Consider the following 26312-nt stretch of genomic DNA (forward strand, 5'->3'; position numbering starts at 1 on the left):
TGGTAGAAGTTCGCATTTGTTGTCAATTGTAATAAAGCATATAGCAGAGTTATACTACCCTTTTCCAGACTGCAGATTGTGCAGTGCTACGTTATCACCTCAGAAACCTTTTTTTGGATGGTGCTAGAAAGGTCACCAATGGAGACACTGCGAACGGCAGCCAGATGGTTGGTGGAAAGCGAGTCGTGGGTTCGAAACTAGCTTTTGGAACGTGGAATGGGGCCAATAGAAGAAATAGGTAAAGATAAGACAATACAGGGTAGATTAGAGAAGAGAAACAGATAAAAAGATAGATAGGTAAGATTGCCAAAGATAAGGGAAGATAGAAAGAGGGCGCCACTTAACTTTTTGGGGTTATAAGGGGAAAATTAAGAAACCTTAGAAACGAAAACAGACAAGGAAATATAATTAGGTTCTGAGACCAAATACAAGAAAAGATATGAACGGCTAATTAGTAAAAGAAATAAATGTTGTCAACACACTACATAAAGAAATAATAAATATTTTCGGTGACAGTCGTCCACCTACTTACCTATAAAACTTATTCTGCGAGATATTTCTCCTGGTCGAAGATAATATAGTGATAGTTATGCTACTTAGCAAATATTTAGAGGTAATCTATTATCCGGAAACTTATTAGTAGTAGATAAATAAAAATCGTGAAATAAACAAAAAATAATATATTGAACAAATGGTTCACCAGAAGGGTGAATCCAAAAAAAAAACAACAAGAAATAAAGAGGAAACTATATACACGAATAAAAACTGCACCAACTATTAATGTGTGGTTTGGTACAGGTATAAATAAACAATAAATATGATAAAAGAAATAAAAGTATCATATGGTAAAACATGCACAATTAAAAACACAGTAAAGAGAGCCTGGTTATGAATTTAAAAAATCAAATCAAGCATCTATCATGAAAAATCTCTCTTTACTGTTTTAGGGCTTATCTCGAGATACCTGATATGGTAAATTTAATGATGGACAGACAATATAAAGAACAAATATATAATAAAATTAAAGACAAAGCGTACAAACTTAACAAAAGTTTATAGTTCAAAATTCAAAAACCACCCCGCACTTGGTTTTATAAAAAATAACCAATCGCACAGCTTTTAATTAACTAGTGAATGTTTGTAGTTAATGTTAAATGATGAAAAGTTCTTATTTAACGAATAAAAAGTTCTATTAATGAAATCGCTGTCCTTTAGTGAACTAGATTACATCGGGGTTAGCCTTAACCACAGATGAAGAAAGGTTTGAGGTATAGACAGCAGTAGAGTGTGGGCCGGTTGGGCGTGGGAAAATTTTGACAGCGTGGGAAAATTTTTATCTGCCACGCCCCCACGCCACGCCCACCACAAAGCCAAGCCCACCACAAAGCCACGCCCACCACAAAGCCACGCCCACCACAAAGCCACGCCCGCCGGGCCAATGAGTAATTAGCCCCGCCCACCGACCAATGAGAAGGAAGCCTCGCCCACCCACAGCATCGCCCATAGACCAATGAGATCAAAGTCCAGCGACCAATGAGAACTTAGCCCCAATCACCGACCAATGATCAGGCACCGACCAATGGGAACACAGCCAGGCCCACCTACGTCACAAACCCTCGCCTTCCAAGATGGCCTCCTCTTTATTTCGTTTATCGCAAAATATACAGGGTGTAGTCAGAAAGCCAAATAAGACACTTATCCATGAAGCACCTATCTGCCATCTGCGCTGTTATTGGTTCGTTTATTACATGTAAGACATTAAACGAAAGAGGAGCAATCACAAAGACATTAGCAAAAGAGCATTAGAGCATGTCTCCGACCTGACTGATCATATATTGTTGGAAAGAGGAAGGCATGTTACCATATAAACAAAGATGTCAGCAATGACAAAAACGGCACTATATCATATCTTCGTGTCTATTGGTCCAATTCGTGTGAATATGGTCTCGTTGGGAAAAAGAGGGGATATTGAATATGTTAACATAAAAACAAAGATGTCAGCAATGCCAAAACGACACTAGATCTTCGTTGCTATTGATTTTAGCGTAACAGCCGTTGAAGGAAAGGAGAAACATGGCAACACTGCCAAAACTGTAATATATTTGTTGCTATTGGAGATATTTTGACCTGTCAACTTAATGGGGATTCCACGTCTATCACAGTTCTCTAATCATGCCACCTGTCGGCTGCAACATGTAACTATGCCCAAGCCATCTAGAAGAACGTATACCATTTTTACAGTACGACCATCAAACATCCTAGATCTCTCTCCAATCATACATTCCTACAATGAACATATACCATTCATACGCTGTGGCCAAACCAGCAAACATCTCACGTACAAGTCTTTTCTACGGAAAGTTGGGTAGTATCATGAAAATCACCAAACAAAAAAAAAAATGGTATTGCGATTCGCATACTGTATTTTATCTACTGCAAGGAGGGTAATATTATGTAAGTTGGTATTTTACTTTTATAGTTAAATAATCGTCTATTCAATATATAGGAGACTACATTTGCCATCTAGTTTTTATGTTTATTATTAGCTCTAATCCTTCCGTAAACGGAACATAATAATGTATACAACGTTTATGATATATAAACCTTCGGTGTAGAATACTATGACGTTCCCCCACTCATGGAAAATTCACAGATACACGATAGAATACTATGACGTTCCCCCCCACTCCTTCAAAATTCACAGATACATGATAGAATGAATAAAGCAAAAATCAGTATCATTCAATCATTCGATGAAGCAAGATGGAAAAAATTGAGTTGTTCAGAGGTCCGAACGCAGTCAGAAAAATTAAGCAGTTAAATGTAGATGATATACTTATTGATCAATGGATGACAAACACAAAAGTTACCTGCTACATCCTTTATGTCAGCGGAGTACCAGCATCATTTGTACTCTTATCGAAACGTGACTTTGATCCACTTGGACAACATGATGTACCAAGAGTATTAGAATACGTATACACTTTACCTAATCATCGGAGAAGAGGATATGCATGCAAACTTATACATCACATAAAGAAAAATAATGAATTCACTGCGTTCTGCTCCAACGAAGAATCTGAACGGCTTTTTTTAAAAAGCAAATGTATTAATCACGGCTTAATGAATTATAATGTAATGTTTAGATATCCATAATAAATTTATATAAAATATATCTTGTCTTATTTCTTACACGTTTAATATACTTGTAAATAATAGATGGTGTAGCTTACAATGACAATACATAAAGATGCATGAAACTGCCATGGTTATTAATCCTATTTGATATCGCCCAATAGAAATATGGGGTATAATAAAATGAATGAAGAGATAAAGAAATGATAAAAATAAAACTTTTTTCATTTATCCACTCACTTATGCGGTTAAAAAAACCTTAAAAAGGAAAAGGTATCTGCTGTTGCCATGCAACGCAGCAGTAGCACACACATTAAAAAACACATCCATCCTTGTTTGCATACAACAATACACTGATCCATAATATAAGAATCAATTTATAAATAATCACATAAAGCATATGATAGAGTGCCAAAGAGGCCTTATACATAACAGGTTGTTAAAACAAACATCTTAACGTAATTTGTCATTCAAAATCCTGTAATTTGAGGTGCTACATGATAAGATTCAACATATCAGGCAAATAATATAAGATAGAGGGTCAAAAAGGCGTTATATGTGACATGTTGTTAAAACCGACATCACAACGTAATTTGTCATTCAAAACCCTGTAATTTGAGGTGCTACATGATAAGATTCGACATATCAGGCAAATAATAAACGATAATGTGTCAAAAAGGCGTTATACATGACATGTTGTTAAAACCGACATCACAACGTAATTTGTCATTCAAAACCCTGTAATTTGAGGTGCTACATGATAAGATTCGACATATCAGGCAAATAATAAACGATAATGTGTCCAAAGGGCGTTATACATGACATGGCGTTAAAACAGACACCGCAACGTAATTCATCATTCAAAATCCTTTAATTTGATGGGTCACACATTGATTTCTGATTATCCGTTCCGAAGATACATGGTACATTGCCATAACGGCCTAAGGGATAACTTGGTTGAGCTGTAAATGCTTATTTATTGTTATTGACGTTAAAACAAAGCCATTAGCATAGAAAAATCTCGTATCGCAGTTTGATCTCTAGCAAATCCTAATTCGCTCAATTTTGCACCAAGTGCTCCGTGCAATATATCATTAGAAAGGTCTTTTCATACATATTAAGAAAATCACTGACCAAGTGTGTTACGGTCATTATTTATGGCTGAAAACGACAAAAAACTACAAATTCTCAATGTACTATATTGACACAAAATGTACTTATATGGTACAAAAAAAAGGCCTTATACAGAACATTGTGTTAAAACAGACATCACAACGTAATTCGTCATTCAAAATCCTTTAATTTGATGGGTCATACATTGATTTCTGATTATCCGTTCCAAAGATACAAATATTTGTACAAAATTATGAAAAATCGAATAATTTGAAATATTTACAAAAATATTTTAAGTTGTTTGTTAACATGCCGGGTGTGTATGGTTGATAAGAAAAGAGTGCAGACGTTATTTTTGTTAATATTAACCTCCAAAGATATGACAAGCCACAATGCTAAAAGTCCGGATGTAGTCGGATGAGAACATGTAACCGCAGTTGTTATTTGTGTAAATGTTATCACATATTTTTAAAACTATAAGGTCTTGTTTTTGCAAAACACATTCAAACATTTGATCACGTTCATGCTGTGTGAATTTCGCCTATAAATACTGAAACAGACGAGCATATACCACAGTCGACATCTGACAGTTTCTACAGTATAGTTGCAGTGTTCAGTGGAAAATATTCAATTAAGGTAAGAGATTTTGCTGTTTATTTTACATATGGTTTTTATGAATTTATTGGTTTGCTATTTTTGTTAAATAATTTGGATGTACATGTGTTTCCTTTCATCTATGGGTAATACTGGTTTTAATTCTCTCTTCCCAACTTGTTTGCAGGTCTTCTAAGTATTTATGATTCTTGTATCTATATATACTTCTCTTACAATAAAATGTGTGTACTATAGGTGATTTTATTCTTATATTCAATGTGATTTATTATAGTAATTTTATTACTTGTTTTTATCATATCGTAGGATGTATCTGTCGCTAATATTTTTAACTGATTTTACGTTTTATCCCTAAAATAATAATAGCTGTTTATGACTCATTTCTACTGTACTTTTTCATCTTTTAATATTTCCTTGTTACATAAATAAATGAGGTAGGTTTTTACATTAAGATAAGCATATTTTACTATTTAGTTCTAAGTGGTCACTTTCATGCACCAGAATCGCCATGTGGCTCAGAATCGGTATGCCGATACGGGGGCCACTTTCATGCCCCAAAATCGCCATGTGGTCCCGAATCGGTGGTATGCCGACTCCCGGGCACTCAAGAATAGTAACTTTTTATGATACATTTAGCGCGGTACTCCGTCTTCTTTTAGCACATTTTTCTTGTTATCTGCATCACGATAATAGTATTTTACCGTTTAGTTCTTATTTTCTAATTTGAATTATAAATATGTGTTATTTCATGTTTTTTCAGGCATGTATGATGCAACACCCGTCCGTATATTTCTGAACAATTTTATGATTTATTTCAGTATCTTTTTATGCCGCATTCTACCGTACTTTTGTTTTTCAACAATATACAATGAAGCGTAGCTGTCATTTATATTTTATATACGACCAAGCGTAGCTGGTATTTATTTTTAACAGTGTGATAATAATCGTGTTGCATTTTCTATTTTATGTACGACCCAACTTATTTTTATTTTTAAAAATATATTGACACTCTTTGTAATGCATTGGGTTAGTAAATAAGAGACAATATGAGTCATTTTATTATTTCATTTAAATTTTTTTTTTATGCTAGTACATTATTACAGTTTTTAATTAAAAACTAAATGCCCTAGTCGATTTATTTTAACATTTTTATCCAGAGGTCCAACGACATAATGGTTAAACGATGATGTCTCGTAATCTATGCTTGTGCGCTGTTTAAATTGTCGGTCAGAGCGTTCAACACTCTTACGATGTTTTTTCTCAGTTTTCCGAACATTTTCACAGGGGCTTCGACGCATGTTTGAGTTATTTTTAAACAAAGGTTTTATGATCTTATTAAATTTATCCGGGAATGCTTGATGCCTCAAATATCCTAGGGAATCTCTATGAACACCTGTGACTTCTAATATTTTTTTATAGTTTAGGCTATCATTTGGTGTAAAGTCTTGAGGATACATATAAAATTATAGTATATAGCCCACAAGTAGCCTTGTACTTGCTATCGTTAATCAGTATATTCTTAGGAGCAAATTTGATTTCCATATCACCCATTAGCCATTTATCAGTTTTCCAAACATAGTGTGGACCATAAGCTCTATCAAGGTCTGGTGAATGATGCCAATATTTTTGAAGGTGTTCATCTTCTTCTTCATCTGTGCTTTCTTCATCCTTCTGGCGCATATTTCTCAAACGATTGTTTTGGTGTCCGCTGGTCTCTTCATGCTTCTCTGTCTGATGTGAAGTTTTCAGATAATTGTTTAGTTCTCCAAGAGGTTCAGTACTAGGTGTTAAAACTGTTTTGAGTTGTTGTTCACGTTGCATTATTATTTTGAGTGAATTATACTTTTTTTAATAACTTAGCAAGCTGCTTGACACGATGTTCACCGTTAATTTTCTTGTATCTGAATGCCGTTTCTCTAGTTAACACCTTTATCTATATCCGCTAACTCGCATCTGACATATAGCTAACATGCATCTGGCATACATCTGACTTGCATCTGACTAGCATCTGACTTGCATAGTATGACAGATATGTTAGTTCTGTCACGTATTAACGTGACAGAACGTGACAGAACGTGACGTAAAATAACGTGACAGAACGTGTCAGCACCTAACAGAACGTGACAGAACGTGTCAGCACCTAACTCTCTCTATCTCTCTCTCTCTTTCTCTGCTATCACACTTTCTTTGCGCTCAACAACCTTTTTGCTACAAGCATCAATGACGTACTTAAGTAACTAACAGAACGTGACAGTAACTAACAGAGCGTTACGTGAATGACGTAAATCACGTGACAGTACTCAACAGAACGTGACAGAACGTGACAGAACGTGACGTAAAATAACGTGACAGAACGTGTCAGCACCTAACAGAACGTGACAGAACGTGTCAGCACCTAACTCTCTCTATCTCTCTCTCTCTTTCTCTGCTATCACACTTTCTTTGCGCTCAACAACCTTTTTGCTACAAGCATCAATGACGTACTTAAGTAACTAACAGAACGTGACAGTAACTAACAGAGCGTTACGTGAATGACGTAAATCACGTGACAGTACTCAACAGAACGTGACAGAACGTGACAGAACGTGACGTAAAATAACGTGACAGAACGTGTCAGCACCTAACAGAACGTGGCAGAACGTGTCAGCACCTAACTCTCTCTATCTCTCTCTCTTTCTCTGCTATCACACTTTCTTTGCGCTCAACAACCTTTTTGCTACAAGCATCAATGACGTACTTCCTATTAACAAGTGATATATTGTTTGTAACAATATAACCTAATTCTTTAATTATTTGTTTTATAGCTAAGTAGGTCATTGTCAATAACTGAGTTGTATATAAAAAACAATTACTTCAAAAATTTATTTATTTTTTCCTAAGTATCTTTGCTACAGTAATAAAAATATTTTTTCGTATTTCCAGCAGACCTGCAGGAGCCTCTTTAAAATAGGCAGTCGTCGATTTGCTTTTCTGAAAATCATAATAAATATTCTACATTTTTATGTCTTCGCCGCTTTTACACATAACATTCCTTTTTTCATCGTAAATTCTATTTGATGAGGTAGATGATGTTTTGTAATTGCATCTGTTGGGCCGTATACTAGTTCGTATGTTCATTCCAGAAATGGGGCGTAATTACAATTCCATTTGAGTAGAACTTTGCACCTACTACCACCTCTGTCTTTATCCCATACTGGCTGGCAACTTCATGAAATATTAAACTAGCCGGTAAACACGCGCCTGCGTAGCTGGTTCGGATAAATTCTTGCTCGATACATGTCTTAATCAAGTTTAACTGAATGTACTGTTTCATACTGGAGCAACTGCTGTGCCTGCTTTGACGGTTATTCGAAGAATGAAAACTTATTGTGTTATCGAGTGTGTTAGTGATGAAAGTGGCGGGAGTTTTCTCGCCGAAATGTTATGCAAATCTAACTGAACAGTTTTCAATGTCGTGTTTATTCATCATATCTCGATATATGTATATCGGTTCTCTTCATACATTTTCCACATCTTTCGCTAAGTAGCTGACATCTATCATAATTATGTTGCCCATTTTTCAAATATTTTCGTAACTAGACCAGGAAGAAGAATTATATGAAACCCACTTTCAATTCCTAACCATGAATCCTTCTTGTGATAGAATAATGAAGAATTAACTATGAATGAGTCGACTTATAATTTTATGTGCCTGCTCCAATCTAATCATCACAAAGTATCTTTTACTTTCTGGTAATATTTGTTCTAAGTTGGCCGTACTGCTTCTTTTTATGTTGGTAGTACTGATACTTCCTTGAAAAATGTATCCAAGTTCAATAAATGTCTTAAATGCAGCACTTTTACATTGATTCTTATGGAAGAACAAGCACAAATCTACACTTTGCAGGGGCCTTTTGAGCATAACATAATAACATTTAGTTTTCCGTCCGACTAGAAGTATATTTAATACCTTACATTACGGCATTTTCTTCATTCTGTTTCAGATATTCCTAGCGTTCAGACGTGTGCTCTGGTGAGTTTTATATCGTTCAGAAGTGTGCTCTGTTGAGTGGCAAACTTTGATTTTGTCGAAAACAATTTTTTTTTTGAAATTTTTAAAACATATTTAGTGTTTGGGTTCTAATTTTTTTGAATTCTAAGTTTTGAATATTTATTATTATGTTATTACTTAGTGTTGTTTGATTTGGTCAGTTTTTTTTAATAACGAAAACATGAACACATTCTTAGTCACTAAAGATACATTTAAGAAAATTCGTATTTCTCATCCTTTAATAACGAAAACATGAACAAATTCTTAGTCACTAAAGATACATTTAAGAAAATTCGTATTTCTCATCCTTTAATAACGAAAACATGAACAAATTCTTAGTCACTAAAGATACATTTAAGAAAATTCGTAAATTTGGCCTCCAGGGACGAACTCTGGAATTTAAAATCAGGGATGTGCCGCAGAGTGAGGAACCTGTGGGATGGGTAAAAAAGGCCATCGAGGAGATTGTACTTAAGGGAACAGAAGGTTTGGAACCAACCGATCAGGTCGGTTTCACTTTTTGCTCGAAAGACTTTGCCAGAGGTCAGGGTTGGATGAGGTTCAAGCCTGCCTGTGAAGTGACCGTTGATGATATATGGGATAAGATTAGTTCCATATATCAGAGTAATAGCACCGGCCTCAATACCGAAACATTTTGTTTGGGTATTACGACGGTAAAACTGCCCGCGGGAAAAGGTGGTCCGAGAGGAAGAGCTTATAACTCCTTTAACGAGGAGTGTTTGAAAAGGCGAGGAACTGTTGTTATTAAAAACAAGGATAATCTTTGTTTACCTCGTGCTCTTGTGGTTGCAAAAGCTCACGTAGATAAGGACCAAGAATGGAAGAAGGTACGTCAAGATATTGGAAAAATACAAGGACAAAGAGCCCATCAACTGATTGAAGCCGCTAATGTAACAATTCCTGCCGAAGGGGCAGGAATACCCGAACTACAACAGTTTCAGGGACACCTCACAGATTACAAAATTGTGGTGTATAGTTATGGTAGCAAGGGTCGTGACGTTATGTTCTGTGGTAACACTAATGGTCCAGCGTTAAATCTTTTGTATCATGAAGGACACTTTAACGTGATCACTTCTTTGACAGCTGCTTTTTGTTGTATTTATTATTGTGAGGAGTGCCACCAGCCGTTTAACAACAAAAACGACCACAGATGTGGTGGTACATGTTTTGCTTGTCGTCGTTCACCAACTTGTTCCAAAGATTGCGTGAAAATACCCTGCGATCAATGTGGTCGAAACTTCTACGGTAAGGCATGTTTCAATGCTCACCTAGGATCGGTATGCGATAAAATCAAAAGGTGTAAGACCTGTTACAAGATCTACACCAAAAGTCATGTCTGTGGTGAGGTCTTCTGTAAAACTTGTAAGAAAAATTGTCCGTCAGATCATCTTTGTTACATACAGCCCGATTCTGGTCTTCCTCCATCAAGCGATTTTCTATTTATATTTTATGATTTGGAAACTAGTCAGGAAAAGATATTGGCTGATGGTTCGCTTCTTCAAGAACCAAATCTCTGTGTATTTAATCAACGTTGTTACAAATGTCTCCCTGAGATGAAATTAGTTTTCTGTCAATCTTGTGGATTTCGCCAAAAGATTTTGAGGGGTCTTGACGTAATAAGTCTTTTTATGAATCATATTTTGCAAATTAGAAAAAAATTCAAGAATGTTGTCGTGTTAGCTCACAATGGAGGAGGCTTCGACCATCAATTTATTTTAAATTATATTTTAACAAAGACTGATTTAACCCCTGATCTCATTATGCGTGGTACAAAGTTGGTGTCAATGGCTGTTGGTAACGCTCGTTTTCTCGATAGTCTTAATTACTTTCCAATGGCGTTGTCTGCTCTACCTAAAGCTTTTGGGTTGACAGAGTTGAAAAAGGGATATTTTCCACATCTGTTTAACAGAGAGGAAAATCAATCTTATGTTGGACCTATGCCTGATCTAAAATTTTACGATCCCGATAATTTAAAAGATGATGCACGTGACAAGCTGATCGCGTGGCACGCTGAAAGAGTAGATGAGGGATACGTTTTTGATTTTCAAAAGGAAATTGTTGAATATTGTATTAGCGATGTTGAGATTTTGACTAAGGCTTGTCTCACTTTCAGAAAACAGTTGATGGATACGTCAAATGTCTGTCCGTTTTTCGAGGCAACAACTGTTGCATCGACGTGTAACAAGGTATTCAGGCGTAATTTCTTACAACCAAACACAATAGCCCTTATTCCAAAAGGGGGCTATCGATTCAAAGATAATCAGTCGAAAATAGCTTTGCAGTGGTTATTGTGGGAAGAGAAGCAACGCTGTATTAAAATTCAGCATGCCGCCAGGGGACTTGAAGCTCTTATTGGAAATTGTAGGGTGGACGGTCTTTACGAAAACACCATCTTTGAATTCCAAGGTTGTTATTATCACGGTTGTCCTACTTGTTACCCTACAGATAGAACTGCACCCCTTCATGACGATCCTTCAGATTGTATGGAGAATCGTCATGATAAAACAATTGCTAAAGTTAAGCATCTCAGATCAATAGGATATGAGGTGGTTGAAATATGGGAATGTCAATTCCGTAAAATGCTGACGGCCGAGATAAAGGCGTATACCGAGGGGCATCCTCTTATGGCTAGTTTACCTTTGAATCCTAGAGATGCTTTATATGGTGGTCGTACAGGCAATACTGTAGAGTATTACAAGTGTAAAGATGGTGAAAAAATTAAATACGTTGATGTTTGTTCGCTTTATCCGTGGGTATGCAAGTACGGAAAGTTCCCAATCGGACATCCAAAGAAAATATATATTGGACAGGAATGCACTGCTGTAGACATTACTGAGTTATCTGGATTAATAAAGTGTAAGGTGCTTCCTCCTACAAACCTCTATCATCCTGTTCTTCCTACCAAGATGAACAGTAAATGTATGTTCGTTTTATGCCGAAAGTGTGGAGAGGACTTTGCGGAAGAAGAGTGTGAGCATTCGAATGATGAACGGGCTCTATCAGGTACTTGGGTGATTGAGGAGGTAGTGAAAGCTTTATCAAAGGGTTATAAAATAATTGAGACCTATGAGATATGGTCCTATGATACTTTACAGTTATCGAAATCTCAGAAAGGTCTTTTTTCCGATATGATGAACAAATTTATCAAAGTGAAACAACAAGCTTCAGGGTGGCCGCGAGGATGTGTATCGGATGAGGAAAAGAGCCGGTACATCGAGGAGTTTCTTCAGAGGGAGGATGTCAGGCTGGAGTTTTCCGACATAACGGAGAACCCTGGTCTGAGGTCGTTGGCTAAGCTTATGCTCAATTCTTTCTGGGGTAAGTTCGCTCAGCGAGAGAACCTCCCTAAAACATCCATAATAAACAAGCCTGGAGAATTTTTTGCTATGTTGATTAATCCATCCATTCAGGTTAATACGGTGATCCCTGTAAATGAGGACACACTGGTTGTTACGTGGGAGTATGTGGAGGAGGCGTACTCAATGTCGTCAACAGTTAATGTTGTTCTGGCATCATACGTTACGGCTCTGGCTCGTCTCAAATTGTACTCTTATCTGGAGATTATTGGGTCTCGGGCAAAATATTACGACACAGATTCGTCTATTTACCTTTCCAAGGCTGGCTTACCTGATCTCCCAATAGGTGAGTGTATAGGTGACTTAACTGATGAGTTGGGTGGGGGGTATATTTCAGAGTTCGTTTCTGGAGGGCCTAAAAATTACGCATATAAATACACTTTGCCTAACGGTGAAGAAAAAATTTGTTGTAAGGTTAAAGGTATTTGTCTAAATTATGAGGCATCTAAATTAGTTAATTTCGATACCATTAAGAAGATGGTACTTATGAAGTCTGACCCTGTTTCTGTGGTGACTAAACAAATACAAAGGACACAGGATCATTGTGTTATCACAAAAACCCTTGAAAAAAAATATAGACCAAACTCAGCAAAAAGAAAATTTTTTGAAGATTTTACATCCGTACCTTATGGTTATAAAAAACTTAAAATTTAAACTATAGCCCAGACTCAGCTTTTTTATTTTTTAACACTATACCTGTTTAACACTCACAATCAACATTTTTAATTAGTAAGTTATATATTAATAGATTACTTTTTGTTTTGTCAACAGTGGATGCTTTTTCCTCTGCGATACAACCGATCGTCTGTCACACTGAAAAGTGGGTTACTAAAAAGTTGTAGTGAGTTGTCGTTTGTCCTACATGATTAAAAATCGTTAAAAGATGTTCAGTTAAGACCATTAAAAGATATCTGATATATAGCCCACTGGCAAATTAATGAGCCGTTCTGGTTACGTCCGTTGCTCGTGTAGCCACTCATTATAAAAGATGGCAATCAGATCATAAAAAGATGTCTGCTGAACCATTTCCTGTATGTTTAAAAAAGATGTTCAGTTAAGGTCACTAAAAGATATTCGTTATAAAAATGTACTATAAATAATGTTAATAAAAAGATGCCTGCTGAACCATTTCCGGTATTTTAAAATACAATAAACAGTTTTCAGCTATGAACCACTTTGTGATTTTGTAACATCATTACAGCTTTGCTCGTTACTTACTAGAAGGTGGGGCAACAATCGCTTGTTCTATGCTATCACAAATATATATATATTGAATCACATTTGATTCCTCTGAGGAAATTTGGTGGTTGTAGGCCTCTAGGGGATGGTGTCCACGATAAAACACCAACGAGGTATGTGTTGTACCTCATGGGTGCCTTGGAAATCAACACGAGTAACCTTTGTTTCAGATTATCCTTGAAAAAAAAAAATCAGCACGAGCTATGTTAGCTTTAACGTGACGACCTTTACGACGTGCTTTTTCTTTACGACAATACTGTTAGATATGTCTTTATACATTAACAAAAGTTTTTTTCTACCTAGGTATACTCTAAGTGTATATAATTTTTTTCTCAATATATCTGATACATAATACCTTTAAATATGGTCCTCCTTTTGGAGTATAAAAAGGACGGTCGACTTTTAACCCGCACGGATGCACGTCTATATGTACCTTTACGAAGGGAATTGTACATAAACCTATAAGCTGATCGTAATCCATATCTGCAAAGTATGTTGTCAGCTTGGGTTAGTATATACAGTGCATTCCGTATGTTTTATAAACATGATCAGGGGAAATTGTTGTCTGATGGCTATTAAAGAACCGTCTATGGCCCTCATATATTCTTATCGCAGATGTTTAATATCAAACTGTAAAATTAATACTACCCACTTGCCGTAGATAAAATATTGTATGCAACTATTCAGTCAATTACATAAAAAAAATAATACACATTTTTCTGAAAAGACTTGTACATGAGATGTTTGCTGGTTTGGCCACAGCGTATGAATGGTATATGTTCATTGTAGGAATGTATGATTGGAGAGAGATCTAGGATGTTTGATGGTCGTACTGTAAAAATGGTATACGTTCTTCTAGATGGCTTGGGCATAGTTACATGTTGCAGCCGACAGGTGGCATGATTAGAGAACTGTGATAGACGTGGAATCCCCATTAAGTTGACAGGTCAAAATATCTCCAATAGCAACAAATATATTACAGTTTTGGCAGTGTTGCCATGTTTCTCCTTTCCTTCAACGGCTGTTACGCTAAAATCAATAGCAACGAAGATCTAGTGTCGTTTTGGCATTGCTGACATCTTTGTTTTTATGTTAACATATTCAATATCCCCTCTTTTTCCCAACGAGACCATATTCACACGAATTGGACCAATAGACACGAAGATATGATATAGTGCCGTTTTGTCATTGCTGACATCTTTGTTTATATGGTAACATGCCTTCCTCTTTCCAACAATATATGATCAGTCAGGTCGGAGACATGCTCTAATGCTCTTTTGCTAATGTCTTTGTGATTGCTCCTCTTTCGTTTAATGTCTTACATGTAATAAACGAACCAATAACAGCGCAGATGGCAGATAGGTGCTTCATGGATAAGTGTCTTATTTGGCTTTCTGACTACACCCTGTATATTTTGCGATAAACGAAATAAAGAGGAGGCCATCTTGGAAGGCGAGGGTTTGTGACGTAGGTGGGCCTGGCTGTGTTCCCATTGGTCGTTGGGCGGGGCTTCGTTCTCATTGGTCGGTGATTGGGGCTAAGTTCTCATTGGTCGCTGGACTTTGATCTCATTGGTCCATGGGCGATGCTGTGGGTGGGCGAGGCTTCCTTCTCATTGGTCGGTGGGCAATCATTGGCCGGTGGGCAACCATTGGTCTGTGGGCGTGGCTTTGTGGTGGGCGTGGCTTTGTGGTGGGCGTGGCTTTGTGGTGGGCGTGGCTTGCGGTGGGCGTGGCTTTGTGGTGGGCGTGGCTTTGTGGTGGGCGTGGCGTGGGGCGTGGCAGATAAAATTTTTCCCACGCTGTCAAAATTTTCCCATGCCCAACCGACCCACACTCTGCTGACAGCCCGTAGATTAGCTCTACTCTTGGAGATAATTGGATGTATGTTTAATTAAGACACTTACAGTAACTCTGAAGATGTTGCTTCTTAAAATGCACTGAATCTAACTTTACTTTAACTAGTAATCAATCACTGAAGTTACTTATAATAAAAGACTAAGTTTTCACTCTAATGGCATATAACATATCCCACCAGAATGAAAACAATGGGAACCTTCTCTGGTTACACCTCCGAGGCTTCTACAATTTGCAAGCCATACGGATGCTGAGACTAAGGAAGATGAGGGAATTCTACAATTTACAATTCACGTCACATCTGCTCAGCGCGGTAAAGTTCCAACGAGACTGGTTCCCTTCATACTCCACACAGAGTAAATGTAAATCAAAAATAAATAACCATTATCAATTTCGTTGCAAAACGAAAATACAGCCGAACCATATTCCAGTCCAATCAGAGAGTGCTGCAAGCACCTCTACCGGTTTCGAAACTTATTAGTCTCTCATCAGGAGGCACATATGCTGCTCTCCCTGATCCAACCAAAACAAACCCCAGCGTGCAGTCCCGAATTGCAACGAACGAAATGGCATAGATGCCCTAGCGGCAACTGCTAGCAAAATACGTAAGTTTTCACTCTAATGGCATATAACATATCCCACCAGAATGAAAACAATGGGAACCTTCTCTGGTTACACCTCCGAGGCTTCTACAATTTGCAAGCCATACGGATGCTGAGACTAAGGATGATGAGGGAATTCTACAATTTACAATTCACGTCACATCTGCTCAGCGCGGTAAAGTTCCCACGAGACTGGTTCCCTTCATACTCCACACAGAGTAAATGTAAATCAAAAATAAATAACCATTTTCAATTTCGTTGCAAAACGAAAATACAGCCGAACCATATTCCAGTCCAATCAGAGAGTGCTGCAAGCACCTCTACCGGTTTCGAAACTTATTAGTCTCTCATCAGGAGGCACATATGCTGCTCTCCCTGATCCAACCAAAACAAACCCCAGCGTGCAGTCCCGAATTGCAACGAACGAAATGGCATAGATGCCCTAGCGGCAACTGCTAGCAAAAGACTAAGTTTTCACTCTAATGGCATATAACATATCCCACCAGAATGAAAACAATGGGAACCTTCTCTGGTTACACCTCCGAGGCTTCTACAATTTGCAAGCCATACGGATGCTGAGACTAAGGAAGATGAGGGAATTCTACAATTTACAATTCACGTCACATCTGCTCAGCGCGGTAAAGTTCCAACGAGACTGGTTCCCTTCATACTCCACACAGAGTAAATGTAAATCAAAAATAAATAACCATTTTCAATTTCGTTGCAAAACGAAAATACAGCCGAACCATATTCCAGTCCAATCAGAGAGTGCTGCAAGCACCTCTACCGGTTTCGAAACTTATTAGTCTCTCATCAGGAGGCACATATGCTGCTCTCCCTGATCCAACCAAAACAAACCCCAGCGTGCAGTCCCGAATTGCAACGAACGAAATGGCATAGATGCCCTAGCGGCAACTGCTAGCAAAAGACTAAGTTTTCACTCTAATGGCATATAACATATCCCACCAGAATGAAAACAATGGGAACCTTCTCTGGTTACACCTCCGAGGCTTCTACAATTTGCAAGCCATACGGATGCTGAGACTAAGGAAGATGAGGGAATTCTACAATTTACAATTCACGTCACATCTGCTCAGCGCGGTAAAGTTCCAACGAGACTGGTTCCCTTCATACTCCACACAGAGTAAATGTAAATAAAAAATAAATAACCATTTTCAATTTCGTTGCAAAACGAAAATACAGCCGAACCATATTCCAGTCCAATCAGAGAGTGCTGCAAGCACCTCTACCGGTTTCGAAACTTATTAGTCTCTCATCAGGAGGCACATATGCTGCTCTCCCTGATCCAACCAAAACAAACCCCAGCGTGCAGTCCCGAATTGCAACGAACGAAATGGCATAGATGCCCTAGCGGCAACTGCTAGCAAAAGACTAAGTTTTCACTCTAATGGCATATAACATATCCCACCAGAATGAAAACAATGGGAACCTTCTCTGGTTACACCTCCGAGGCTTCTACAATTTGCAAGCGATACGGATGCTGAGACTAAGGAAGATGAGGGAATTCTACAATTTACAATTCACGTCACATCTGCTCAGCGCGGTAAAGTTCCAACGAGACTGGTTCCCTTCATACTCCACACAGAGTAAATGTAAATCAAAAATAAATAACCATTTTCAATTTCGTTGCAAAACGAAAATACAGCCGAACCATATTCCAGTCCAATCAGAGAGTGCTGCAAGCACCTCTACCGGTTTCGAAACTTATTAGTCTCTCATCAGGAGGCACATATGCTGCTCTCCCTGATCCAACCAAAACAAACCCCAGCGTGCAGTCCCGAATTGCAACGAACGAAATGGCATAGATGCCCTAGCGGCAACTGCTAGCAAAAGACTAAGTTTTCACTCTAATGGCATATAACATATCCCACCAGAATGAAAACAATGGGAACCTTCTCTGGTTACACCTCCGAGGCTTCTACAATTTGCAAGCGATACGGATGCTGAGACTAAGGAAGATGAGGGAATTCTACAATTTACAATTCACGTCACATCTGCTCAGCGCGGTAAAGTTCCAACGAGACTGGTTCCCTTCATACTCCACACAGAGTAAATGTAAATCAAAAATAAATAACCATTTTCAATTTCGTTGCAAAACGAAAATACAGCCGAACCATATTCCAGTCCAATCAGAGAGTGCTGCAAGCACCTCTACCGGTTTCGAAACTTATTAGTCTCTCATCAGGAGGCACATATGCTGCTCTCCCTGATCCAACCAAAACAAACCCCAGCGTGCAGTCCCGAATTGCAACGAACGAAATGGCATAGATGCCCTAGCGGCAACTGCTAGCAAAAGACTAAGTTTTCACTCTAATGGCATATAACATATCCCACCAGAATGAAAATAATGGGAACCTTCTCTGGTTACACCTCCGAGGCTTCTACAATTTGCAAGCCATACGGATGCTGAGACTAAGGAAGATGAGGGAATTCTACAATTTACAATTCACGTCACATCTGCTCAGCGCGGTAAAGTTCCAACGAGACTGGTTCCCTTCATACTCCACACAGAGTAAATGTAAATCAAAAATAAATAACCATTTTCAATTTCGTTGCAAAACGAAAATACAGCCGAACCATATTCCAGTCCAATCAGAGAGTGCTGCAAGCACCTCTACCGGTTTCGAAACTTATTAGTCTCTCATCAGGAGGCACATATGCTGCTCTCCCTGATCCAACCAAAACAAACCCCAGCGTGCAGTCCCGAATTGCAACGAACGAAATGGCATAGATGCCCTAGCGGCAACTGCTAGCAAAAGACTAAGTTTTCACTCTAATGGCATATAACATATCCCACCAGAATGAAAACAATGGGAACCTTCTCTGGTTACACCTCCGAGGCTTCTACAATTTGCAAGCCATACGGATGCTGAGACTAAGGAAGATGAGGGAATTCTACAATTGTAGAAGCCTCGGAGGTGTAACCAGAGAAGGTTCCCATTGTTTTCATTCTGGTGGGATATGTTATATGCAATTAGAGTGAAAACTTAGTCTTTTGCTAGCAGTTGCCGCTAGGGCATCTATGCCATTTCGTTCGTTGCAATTCGGGACTGCACGCTGGGGCTTGTTTTGGTTGGATCAGGGAGAGCAGCATATGTGCCTCCTGATGAGAGACTAATAAGTTTCGAAACCGGTAGAGGTGCTTGCAGCACTCTCTGATTGGACTGGAATATGGTTCGGCTGTATTTTCGTTTTGCAACGAAATTGAAAATGGTTATTTATTTTTGATTTACATTTACTCTGTGTGGAGTATGAAGGGAACCAGTCTCGTTGGAACTTTACCGCGCTGAGCAGATGTGACGTGAATTGTAAATTGTAGAATTCCCTCATCTTCCTTAGTCTCAGCATCCGTATGGCTTGCAAATTGTAGAAGCCTCGGAGGTGTAACCAGAGAAGGTTCCCATTGTTTTCATTCTGGTGGGATATGTTATATGCCATTACAGTGAAAACTTAGTCTTTTGCTAGCAGTTGCCGCTAGGGCATCTATGCCATTTCGTTCGTTGCAATTCGGGCCTGCACGCTGGGGTTTGTTTTGGTTGGATCAGGGAGAGCAGCATATGTGCCTCCTGATGAGAGACTAATAAGTTTCGAAACCGGTAGAGGTGCTTGCAGCACTCTCTGATTGGACTGGAATATGGTTCGGCTGTATTTTCGTTTTGCAACGAAATTGAAAATGGTTATTTATTTTTGATTTACATTTACTCTGTGTGGAGTATGAAGGGAACCAGTCTCGTTGGAACTTTACCGCGCTGAGCAGATGTGACGTGAATTGTAAATTGTAGAATTCCCTCATCTTCCTTAGTCTCAGCATCCGTATGGCTTGCAAATTGTAGAAGCCTCGGAGGTGTAACCAGAGAAGGTTCCCATTGTTTTCATTCTGGTGGGATATGTTATATGCCATTAGAGTGAAAACTTAGTCTTTTGCTAGCAGTTGCCGCTAGGGCATCTATGCCATTTCGTTCGTTGCAATTCGGGACTGCACGCTGGGGTTTGTTTTGGTTGGATCAGGGAGAGCAGCATATGTGCCTCCTGATGAGAGACTAATAAATTTCGAAACCGGTAGAGGTGCTTGCAGCACTCTCTGATTGGACTGGAATATGGTTCGGCTGTATTTTCGTTTTGCAACGAAATTGAAAATGGTTATTTATTTTTGATTTACATTTACTCTGTGTGGAGTATGAAGGGAACCAGTCTCGTTGGAACTTTACCGCGCTGAGCAGATGTGACGTGAATTGTAAATTGTAGAATTCCCTCATCTTCCTTAGTCTCAGCATCCGTATGGCTTGCAAATTGTAGAAGCCTCGGAGGTGTAACCAGAGAAGGTTCCCATTGTTTTCATTCTGGTGGGATATGTTATATGCCATTAGAGTGAAAACTTAGTCTTTTGCTAGCAGTTGCCGCTAGGGCATCTATGCCATTTCGTTCGTTGCAATTCGGGACTGCACGCTGGGGTTTGTTTTGGTTGGATCAGGGAGAGCAGCATATGTGCCTCCTGATGAGAGACTAATAAGTTTCGAAACCGGTAGAGGTGCTTGCAGCACTCTCTGATTGGACTGGAATATGGTTCGGCTGTATTTTCGTTTTGCAACGAAATTGAAAATGGTTATTTATTTTTTACTTATAATAATATGGTAATTTGAATCTAATCGGATGTTAGATCCAAATACAGATACGATATTAGAGTGAATACCTCTAAGATACGATCATAAGATAATAGAGTGACTTCTCACTCCCAAGATATATTGCAGATAAGATATTAGATACTAGAGACACACGTCTGCACTTCAAGATACTCAGCCACCAAGTCCTTCTCATTGCAATATTTTCGATGCTTTTTCTTTAAAAAAGTGGGGATATATCCCCTCTCAAAAAATTTGAAACTTAAAAAAGAATCGACCAATTTTGGATTTTAGGTAAAGTAACGGTACGTCATACAGATAACGCAAAATGAAGTCAAAAGACCTAACGGTTGTTTTCAGAAGGGAAAGTTATTCAGTCAAAAGGAATTTAACACTATTTCGGTAAAGAGCTTTTATTACTCTATTTCCTACGTTATAAATACGGGACTAGTTTTATGATGCGAAGTTTAAATTTGTCTTTATGCAGAAAAATTCTAACAATACTAGTTTATTAGGGTCTCTATAAGCTATTTTCGTTTGTCATACCGACACGAACTGTGCCAGTACCACTAGTTCCTACCGTTATGATAATAAAATTAGCCAAGGGTAGTTATTTACGGAAACGACCATATGCGTACCCGTAATGAGTGCTAGTGGGCTTAAAATTTAATCCAACAGGTATATTAATTATGTACTAATCCTATTATATAAAAAAAATGTTATCTATTTTTACCAACATATAGTTAGTATGGACTTACATCAACAACTCTTATATCATCGGAAGACTTATTTCATACAGCTTAAATAAAATAGATCTTGATTATCTAAATATATTTAGCTACATGTACATGAAGAAGAAGATGACTTATTTTTCTATATTAATAATTGCAGTAATTATTTACACTTCCAATACTTACTCCAGGTTTTCCTTCTAAAGACTGCATTAGTAATGGACTCGAACAGGTAACATTATTACACAATACACGGACAAATATCAACGAAATCGACTAACTGTTCATATTGCACAAAAGTGACAAAAATTGTATATGGTATTTTGTTTTCCTTAATAATATTAAAGTTTTTCATGGAGTATTGGTATTATTCCAAGCAACAACTATTAATGTAGCTATTAATTCTCGGAACAAAGCCTTATTGACAATAATGATGTCAAATAATGTAAGTATGAATGGGTCCCGGGGAATTCGTAACTATTTTAATCCTTCATCCTAATCACAGGCCAACTGGAAACTCTGGCGCGCAGGTAATTTTTCTATAACCCACTAACTACCGGTGAATTTGTAACTTTCATTTTTTAAGTAATATTGATAATCTAATACCGGTTGTACAGGTATGTACCTGTACAAATTACCCTCTTTGAAAGTGGTCTATAAGTTACAACATTTTACCAAAAAACTGAAAGAAGAACCGATTAGTATATTGAAATAGCTTTAAAATGAGTTGAAGTAAAATAGAAATGGAGTTTTGTTTATTAATAAACATTAATGAAAGGTATACATTTGCGATAGGCCCCGTGTTGGCTCAATCCGTTACTGTTCAAATTTATTTCTTAGGTTTTAAGCTAACTACCTGAGGTATTAGATTTAATATATGGTTTCGAATTCACCTGTAGAACGTTTCGAGTTGGCAGATTCAGGTAGTAGAAAAGTTACGAATTGGCCGGTGTACATTTTAATTTGAAAATGTTTGTCATTAAAAGTTGCGAGTTGGCGCGTGTCCGTATGAATCATTATTAATTCTAAATTAATTTGGTATTAGAATAGACAGTTTGACTTCTTACATATACTTAATTATTATTATAACTTACATAATATTTACTTCTGCTGGTCCCATGGTGTATTATAATTATTATTATTTATTTATAGTCCGCACATTATAAATACCGTTGCACGTCATTCGCGTCATAGCAAGTGACATCACATTACGCTAACACGACATATTTAAGTGGTAGGTCTGTTCCCTTTTAGAATCGTTTAGCTGAATACACTGGAATTATAGCCACTAGACATATTTTATTATATACGAGTAGAAATAATATTGGAAGATTTCTATTAATGTAAATTTAAAGAAACATACCCTAACTTGTTTCATTTAATTTGTATAAAGATGCATCAAAAAACTTCCAGAGAGTTTTATTCCACTGCTAGCTAATATAATCAATGATTGCCTCGTGTTGAACTAATTACTTTCCTTTTCCCTAAAAGTGCAAACACAGTCATGATTCCCAAGCCAGAGAAACCGTAAACATCACAGAATGCTATGGATCAATATCACTCTTAAACACTAGGCAAAGTCTACGAGAGGTTCGTCAAGGAGAGACTATGTAAATGTCCAGAAGGCCTTCAATCAAGTGTGGCACGCTGGCTTGATTGAAAAATTTCACCTTGTTGAATTGCCTACCTCCTTCATAAAAATCATACATTCCTATCTCTCCAATCAAACAATCCGTGTCAAGGTCGCCAACCAAATCTCAACACCATTCATTTCACAATCTGGAGTCCCACAGAGCTCAATTTTAGCTCCAGTTACAGTCTGCAACATCGACATCTCCATCCCCTATACAGGTTATAGGTCTGGATCCCGCGTATGAAAAAAAAGTTGGTTAATAGCAAGTTGAAAATTTGTTAATAGCTTAAGGGTGTCTAGTTGGATAAACTTTGATATATGGAAACACTGGAACAGGGGCAGTTTTAATTGTGGAACAGGTTAAAAATTTGGAATGGTCAGACCTCGAAAACGGCACATTTATTTTGTCCGACAGAATAGACTTAAACTCTCCGAACAGAGATCAAACTCAAATGCAAAAATCAGACTGTTATTTATCACCTGTCATAATTCCTGTCATTTGACATATTCTACATGTTCCACTCATTAAAACGCCCGTTTGGTGATAAATAGCAGTCTGATTTTTGCATGAGAGTTTAATCTCTGTTCGGATAGTTTAAGTCTATTCTGTCGGACAAAATAAATGTGCCGTTTTCGTGGTCTGACCGTTCCAAATTTTTAACCTGTTCCACAATTAAAACTGCCCCTGTTCCAGTGTTCCCATATATCAAAGTTTGTCCGAGTAGACACCCTTAAGCTATTAACAAATTTTCAGCTTGCTATTAATCAACTTTTTTCTCATACGCGGGATCCAGACCTATTAGAGTCTATCCTGTTATAATAATATGCTGACGATAATAATTATGTTCTCATATTTTTACTAATAGTCCATTCACTTACAGTAAAATATTGCAAAACCTCAAAATTTAAAGAAACGCTTGGATTGACATGAAATTTGGCATACACATAGTTAATATGTCAATGAAAAAAGTGATATTGTGCCTATGTGTGCTTTTGCTTTGGGGATGAGTTTCACTCTTCCTCGGGAGTGAAAAAATATATGTACGTTCAAGATAAGTCCGGAATTGGATAAACTGGCTAATTCTAAGCAATATTTGTTCTATAGCGTTTTTTCACTAAGACAATACTTTTCGAGTTTTTTGCGAGTGAATATGTTCATTTTTCAACAAAGACACCACGATTTTAGACGATTTTTCGCAAATAACTCAAAAAGTAAACTCAAATAGTCTCTTTGGCTAATTTATAATCTCATCAAAATATACAAATCATCAATAACTTGCATGGTAACAAGAACAATGAACTTGCAACTACAATTTTAATCGAGGAAGCTATTGCAAAACTATGAAGTACAAATGGAAATACCACGATTTGGCAATTTATTTAGGTTGCAGAAAGTTCACTGGACTCTAATAATTAAACTATTACTCGATATGTTTCCCAATGTTTCAATTATACACGGTGAAACTATAAAGGTTTAGGAAGTTAAGAATAATGTGAGATTACAAATTAAGGGATTATTTGAGATTGAACATATTGGCCACTTAAAAGAAACAGACGACAGTAGAAAATGTTTAAACACTGATTTTGTTTTTTTTTTCTGATTTGGGCTATACTTCACTGATATATGTGACCATATGCTGAATACTACATAAGGGTTATTTTTGTTTTAGTTCGTAGAATTAAAAGGCAGTGTTTTTAAGAAATTCAACAATAACAACCTATTCCAAGTCTCCTGCAGTGACGTACGCGAGCGGTTCCACTTATGTATTCTGATGTTCCTGGTGATTCTTCAAACGATGCGGGAATATTCCTGGAAATCGGAGCGTTTTTGGGTAATGTTGCCGGACTGCATCTTCATTCTCTTGGCGGAAATGTTCGTCGATTGGATCAAACATGCCTTCATAACGAGGTTTAACGAACTAAACCTAGACGTGTACAGGGATTATACAACCAGTTTGGCGTATGACGTTGCGCAGACTAGACAAAAACACGCCTTTTCTGACCATTGCGACCTCGTCGCCCGACGCATGGGATTTATACCGTTGCCGTTGGGCGTTGTTATAATTCGCGTGCTGTTTCATTGCGTTAATATAGAAGATTTAGGTTCTATTGTTATTTTATTTTTTGTATTTTTGTTTCTGACTTCTTTGAAAGTTTTAAATAGTTTATTAATATTAGCAAGGGCGTGTTATTTGATTAGTCAGCACAAGATGGATAAGAGTCTTAATTCTCCTAACAATAATAGGTAAGTTAACAGAAAAGGAATTTGTAAGAACATATTTATTTTAAAATTACTTATACAAATTGGGGGATCATAGAAAAGGGAAACAGGACTCATAGAAAAGGGAACAAAGAATCCATATGGGTTAAAGAAATAAATTGATATTAGGGGCAGAGAGGACAGAAGTCATTCTCAAAAGGAAAAAGAAAGGGGGACTTATAAAGTTCAACCTAGAACGGGTTGAAATTATACCGAAAAATAACGATTAAAAAATAATATTTATTTCAAATTTCTGGAAAAAGTTACAAAACCATACCGTGTATATGTAAACAATATTTTAAGTAGTATTACATTTATCTTCTTCTTAGGGTGCCTGTCCGTTCCGAACGTTGGCGATCATTCTGGCTATGATGACTTTGTTGGTTGCTATACGGAATAGTTGTATTGAGGTCTTTCTATACCATGCTCTTAGGTTAGCAAGCCAGGATATTCTTCTTCGTCCTGGGGCCCTTTTTCCTTCAATTTTTATTTATTTACACACATTTTTATTTACACACTATCAGTCTTTGAAAACATACACCAGTTCCCGTTTTGATTTATATAGAAGTGTGTACAAGTCAAACAGTCTTTTTCTATTAAATATTTCAGCTATTATTTTTATTTGTTCTGCATCTAATAGCTTCAGCAGTTCTGCAGGAATTTCATCAAGTCCCGGTGCCTTTCCATCGTTCTTTTGTCTGATGACTGCCGTTACTTCTTCTGGTAGGATTTCGGGACCAGGATTCTCTTCAATGGTGGGTTCTTGTCCTGTTCCAAGGTCGTGGAAAAGTTTCCTTAAGTGTTCTACCCGTACTTTCTTTCTATCTTCTTTGGTCAGGGCAATATTGCCTTCATCATCTGTTATTTTTCCGCTGTAGCGTTTTCGGAACTTACCATTTATTTCCTGTACCTTTCGATGGACATTGAAATTATCATATCGACTCTGATACTCCTCTATTTCTTGACATTGTTCTGTTTTTTGTTTCTCTTTGGCTTCTCTTATCTTTCTTTTGACGATGGTATGTATTCTCTTATATTCTTTGAGATTTACTTTGTATGTTCTCTGATCCATAAGTTCAAGTAT

General features: G+C 37.5%; 1 protein-coding gene across 2 annotated transcripts in view; it reads left to right on the forward strand.

The window, feature by feature from the left end:
- The window catches only part of LOC114326139 (protein TAPT1 homolog), an 80088-nt gene that overhangs the window by 48774 nt on the left and 5002 nt on the right, over positions 1–26312 (forward strand). For both annotated transcript variants that reach the window (XM_028274385.2, XM_028274386.2), the window contains exons 5-6: positions 21683–21780; positions 24639–25213. In XM_028274385.2, the coding sequence (XP_028130186.2) occupies positions 21683–21780; positions 24639–25213 (673 nt within the window). The remainder of the gene's footprint in view (positions 1–21682; positions 21781–24638; positions 25214–26312) is intronic.

This window comes from Diabrotica virgifera, chromosome 5 (assembly GCF_917563875.1).
Source record: "Diabrotica virgifera virgifera chromosome 5, PGI_DIABVI_V3a".
NCBI lineage: Eukaryota > Metazoa > Arthropoda > Insecta > Coleoptera > Chrysomelidae > Diabrotica > Diabrotica virgifera.